This window comes from Cnephaeus nilssonii, assembly GCF_951640355.1.
Source record: "Cnephaeus nilssonii genome assembly, chromosome: 5".
Taxonomy (NCBI): domain Eukaryota; kingdom Metazoa; phylum Chordata; class Mammalia; order Chiroptera; family Vespertilionidae; genus Cnephaeus; species Cnephaeus nilssonii.
Window position 1 is genome coordinate 22,363,413 of NC_137076.1, and position 5,899 is coordinate 22,369,311.

Consider the following 5,899-nt stretch of genomic DNA (forward strand, 5'->3'; position numbering starts at 1 on the left):
TTTTATTTTATATGCATTTTATCTCAATATTTTAAAAAAAGAGCCCTGGCAGGGTGGCTTGATTTGTTGGAGCATTGTCCCATGCATCAAAAACTTGTGGGTTCAATTCCCGGTCAGGTCACATACAGGAGGCAACCAATCGATGTTTCTCTCTCTCTTCCTTCCTCTCTCTAAAATCAATACTGTAAACATATCCTTGGGTGAGAATTCAAACAAATGATAATGCTATCAGCTGAGAGGGCTTAGAAGCAACACCCCCATCCCCAGCACCAATGAGCTCACCAGCACCCAGACCTTGGTTTCCCAATGCCCTTCTGCAGTAAGGGAACCCAGGCTCCTTGGCTGGTTCTAGAACTGGGGTGGGGAAAACACAAGATGAGCCTGGAACATTTTGTGGTGCAGAACGTCAGAAACAAAACAAACAACTGGAGTCATATCCAAAGAATAGTGCCTGAAATAAAATGCTTACAGCAGGGGCCGACTGAAAGAGCTCCCAGTGGCCAAAACTGGAACAATTTGGGCAACAAAATAAATAACAATAATATAGATTATAACTCAAAGACTAAAATAACTGTTCAAAGCCCTAGCTGGTTTGGCTCAGTGGATAGAGTGTTGGCCTGCAGACTGAATGGACCCAGGTTCGATTCCGGTCAAGGGCACATGCCCGGGTTGCAGTTGGATCCCCAGTAGGGGCGTGCAGGAGGCAGCCGGTCAATGATTCTTTTTCATCATTGACGTTTCTATCGCTCTCTCCCTCTCCCTTCCTCTCTGAAACCAATAAAATAACTGTTCATGAATCCATATGGATATAAAGAAATGATTGAATAAACAAATCAATGGAGACAGAACAACTCTTCCTTACAGAAGAATTCCAAATCTATAATAATAAAAGCGTAATATGCTAATTAGACCAGAGAGCTGAACGACCTTCTGGAAGTCATTCCAGGCGTCCTTCTGGATGAAGCCTCAGCAGCGGGGGTCGAGGCAAAAGTGCTTATGGGCAATCAGGCGGGCAGGTGAGCAGGTAGGGGTGATCAGGCAGGCAGGCGAGTGGTTAGGGGCAATCAGAAGGCAGGAAGAGTTGTTAGGGGAGATCAGGGAGGCAGGCAGAGTGTTTAGGGGATCCCTGAGGATCAAGCCTAAACTGGCAGTTGGACATCCCCTGAGGGGGTCCCAGATTGTTAGAGGGTGCAGGTCAGGCTGAGGGGACCCGCCCCCCCATGCACTAATTTTGTGCACTGGGCTTCTAGTAATAAATAATAGTAAATGTAGCCCTAAACGGTTTGGCTCAGTAGATAGAGCGTCGGCCTGCAGACTCAAGGGTCCCGGGTTTGATTCCGGTCAAGGGCATGTACCTTGGTTGCAGGCACATCCACAGTAGGAGGTGTGCAGGAGGCAGCTGATTGATGTTTCTAACTCTCTATCCCTCTCCCTTCCTCTCTGTAAAAAAAATCAATAAAATATATTTTAAAAAATAATAGTAAATGTAGAAGAAATAAGATAAATGGAAAATTACTAGCAAACAAACATCACAGTAATAATTTCCATACACACACCATCCACCAATGAACAGAAAAGCAATGTGTGGACTTTAATGGGAAACAGGGCCTCAAAGTATCTCAGCCAAAGTATTTATCGATTTTTGGTGTTTTTATCACAGTTTTAACATAGGTCCACCAATTCCTCCATACTCCTCCTCCCATTGCCCTGTGCTGGGTGGAGGCTGAGAGTGTTTTGTTTCTGGACTTGGGTGGTGCTTACAGAAATGTGCTCCATTTGTGAAAATTCTTCCAAGTGTCCACTTATAATGTGTGCACTTTTCTGGATGTGCAATAAGAGGTTACATTTGTTCGAGTGCAAAATGAAAAAAAAAGGAAAGGAGAGAGACAGACTCGGCTACCTTTTGGAGAGGCACCTGCTGGTGTTAAAGCTGTATGAAAAACAAAGAAATGATGAGAGCTAAAGTCAGGGTGGCGGTTACCTCTGGGGGAAGCAAGGGCTTGTGATCAAGGAGGATGTGGGGTGAGGAGGTGGCCATCTGTGAGGCTGACATTATTTAAATGGCACATGTATGAGTTTTGTCTTTCAGTGGTATCCTGGAGCCAGCTCTACTGATTTGTGAGGACGTATTTCAACTTTCCAGGAATTTGGGGGCATCACAGTGACATCACATTGGTAGCTTGACATTGGCCAGAAACCGACAGCTGCTACAAATCATGATTTTCTGGAGAGCCCATTGTTAAACATTTTCCAGCACATCACAGCTCCTCTACGTATATGGTATTAATTAAGCATTTTAATTACTATTTTCACTGTTTTTAATTATGAAAAATATACATAGAATATCAATTTTACCATCTCAACCATTTTTCTGTGCTCAGTTCAGTGTCATTAACATTATTCACATTATTGTGCAACCATCACCACCATCCATCTCCAGAACTCTTTTCATCGTGCAAAACTGAAAGTCTATTCCATATATAAATTTTTACAACTTAAATATGCTCCCTTGGCCCTGGCTGGTATAGCTCAGTGGATAGGGCTTTGGCCTGTGGACTGAAGAGTCCTGGGTTTGAGTCTGGTCAAGGACACATAGCTGGGTTATGGGCTTGATCCTCTGTAGGAGGCATACAGGAGGCAGCCAATCAATGGTTCTCTCTCATCACTGATGTTTCTATCTCTCTTTCTTTCTCCCTTCCTCTCTGAAATAAATAAAAAATATATTTTAAGAAATAAATTTCCACCCCACCCCCACTTACTAGATGATTTGGGGCATCTTATGTCACCACTCTGTGCCTCGGTTTCCTCATCTGCACTGTGGGGATGATCTTAGTCCTGATTATAGTCCAGTGGCTCTCACAGTGGTTTCTGGACCAGCAGCATTGGCATGGCCAGGACGTTTGTTGCACGTGCAGATTCTCAGACGCTCTGCATGTGGGCCCAGCGATCTGGGTCTTAACAAGCCCCTCAGGAGGTTCTGAGGCTTGCTCATATTTGAGAACCATTATCCTAGGTCATCAGGAGAATTAAACAGATGACACAAATACAAAATCTTTAGAGCAGTGCTCAGTCCCAAGCCCGTGCTGTGTAAGGGCTCACAGTCGTTGTTGTTATTATAGAGGAGGTCCAGGGCCCCAGCCCTGTGAGGGGCAGGGTGTGGTTGCACCCTCCCTCCTGGTCTGGTGAGGGTCCCGGTTCCTGGTCTCTGCTGAATGGAGGAGGCCTTCCTGCCTCTCTCTGTCGAAGATGACAATGAGCCGAACTGCGTCTCCCCATCCCTGGCAAAAGGTTATCGCTTACTTAGTCCGGGAAACGGGAAAGGTCGGGGTGTGTGGGCCATGCCCGCCTCGCCTCTGCTGGAAGAGATAAAGGAGGTCACTTCGCTCCTCCACAACAGGCGTGGGGGCGGGGGGCTGGATGTATAAATGGGGGGCCAGGAAGCAGCAGAGGCACTGACCACTGGGGAACTGCCTCGCTGTGCCCACTCTCGCGTCCCAGGCCTCCCTCTCCAGCATGGCCAAGCATTCACTGCTGCTGCTGCTGGCCGTGTGGGTGCTGGCCGGGGGGCTGTGGCTGGAAGCCGAAGCCCGGGGAGCACCCTATGGGGTGAAGCTTTGCGGCCGGGAATTCATTCGAGCAGTCATCTTCACCTGCGGAGGCTCCCGATGGAGGCGCTCGGACAGCCTGGCCCAGGAAGCAATGGGTGAGGCGGGGAGGTGGTGGAAGGGAGGAAAGGGGGACATGGGACATGGGATGGGCCCAAGACACAGGGACAAAGATGAGACCAGGGGCCAGGGCAGGTGAGTCCCTGCTCACAACTTGCAACTGAGAAGGCTGAGCCACTTAGCAAAACGCAAAGCTGGGATGGGGGTGTAAGCCATCTCCACTGGCTAAGGGCCCAAGGACAGAATGCTATTTCTGAGGCACCTGCTCTGTGCCCAGCCTTGCGCTGAGCAAGGCCGCTGCTCACAGGACTCCGGGGGACACCATCCGGAAGCCGACACTGAAGTACCTTCCAACCCCTTGGAGAAGGTAGTGTGAGGGGTGTGGTGTGTCCACGGCTGGATTTTGCCAACTAGTGGGTGACCCTCCCAGCAAGTTGCTTTTCCTCTCTGATCCTCTTTACCTGCAAATAGGAGGCAGTCCCTGCATCTCACAAGTTTGTTCAGTGGCAAAATTGAGTCATAACAGGACTGAGGAACGCAGGAGGCCCAGATTGGGCTCAGTCGGGCGGTAGGGGTCCTGGTTCCTGAAGGGGAGGGGCCAGGCAGAAAAATAGATGTTGGTGATGATGATGATGATGATGATGATGATGATGATGATGATGGAAGTGTGCACCTAGAAGACTTGCTGTCTGGGCTCAAACAGCCGCTCTACAATTCAGTAGCTGTGTGTTCTTGTGCAGTTACTCCACCAAATCGGCCTCAGTGGTGTTCCCTGGGAAATGAGGTCATAATAACAGCACCCACCTCATGGGGTTGTCATTGAGAGGGATAAAGCAGTTTATCCACAAAAGCCCTAAGACAATGTCTGGCACACAGTAAGTCCTCCATAAATGCTCAGTGCTATTTTGAGTGCTTATCATGGGCTAGACACAGTTCTAAGTGTTTTTGTTTTTAATGGGTATTAATTAACTCAATTACTCTTTATGAAACATTACATTATTTTTAATATATTTTTATTGATTTCAGAGAGGAAGGGAGAGGGAAAGAGAGATAGAAACATCAATGATGATGAGAGAGAATCATTCATTGGCTGCCTCCAGTACGCCCCCTACAAGGGATCAAGCCCGCAACCTGGGCACATGCCCTTGAAGGGAATCCAACCTGGGATCCTTCAGTCCACAGGCCAAGGCTCTATCCATTGAGCCAAACCAGCCAGGCAAAACCCTAAATTCTTAGGAGTTATTATGTTCCTCACTTTGCAGAAAAGGACGCTAAGAATCAAAGAAGTAAATTCACTTGCTCAAGATTATAACTCTGAGAAGATGGTTTGAGGCTTAATCAGTCTGACTCCCAAACCATGTTCTTAACCACCAGGTCCTCCATACACAAAGAGTAAGGGAAAAGAAATGACAGGAAAGTCAAGCTCAGTGAGGTTGAATATTAGACCCTTCCAAGTTGGAACCTAGGCCTCAGTGGCATCAAAACCTTTAACCACGAGACCATGTCGCAAGGACAGAAGAGCAGCTGGGCCAACCAGGCGCCAGGACTCTAAGTGTGACAGAAGCTGGGCCCCAAGCATGAACTCTTCTCATCTTTTGCAGGGGACGCCTTCCCAGACACTGACCCCTATGCGGACAGCCAGCTGGAAGAGGCAGTAGGCTCCAGTGACTGGCTGGTCCTGACCAAGACCCCCCAGGCTCTCTACGGCGGCCAGCCCAGCTGGCAGGGGACCCCCGGATCTCTGCGTGGCAGCCGAGATGTCCTTGCTGGACTCTCCAGCAACTGCTGCAAGTGGGGTTGCAGCAAGAGTGAAATCAGCAGACTCTGCTAGACCGGGGGACTGGGCAGCCGGGGGTACCAGGACAAATGCTGAGTACCTGTGTCTGGCCCCTCATACATTCATTCATCAGCACGTCATCGAGGTCAGGCACTATGGACTCCCACACAATTCCCTCAGATAACTGACCTTCCACCAGCCTCTCCGAACCCTGAGCAAGCTGTATCCCCACTTGGCCAAATGGCTGCCCCTGACCCTGACTCCTGCCCTCTCCCCAGGCCATATCATGCCTTTGTCTGGAATGTACTGTCCCCTGGGCAGCCGAGCCCCTATCTGCCCAAGCTGGCCACACTGAAGAAGCCTTTGCCAACACGGTGACTCTCCTGCCCAACTGTGGCCCCTGTCCCGGAGCCAGCCCAATGATGCCCTTGCCCCAGCCCAGCCCTGCCCACTCCCC

At 49.2% G+C, this 5,899-nt stretch overlaps 1 protein-coding gene across 1 annotated transcript; it reads left to right on the forward strand.

Moving 5' to 3' along the window:
• Positions 1 to 3,447: 3,447 nt before the first annotated feature.
• LOC307100135 (relaxin-3-like) lies at positions 3,448 to 5,496 on the forward strand (the record flags this gene model as incomplete). Its single annotated transcript, XM_079772457.1, has 2 exons — positions 3,448 to 3,703; positions 5,267 to 5,496. Exons 1-2 carry the CDS (start codon positions 3,514 to 3,516, stop codon positions 5,494 to 5,496), a joined length of 420 nt encoding a protein of 139 aa, XP_079628583.1. The 5' UTR covers positions 3,448 to 3,513.
• Between the last annotated feature and the right edge of the window lie 403 nt (positions 5,497 to 5,899).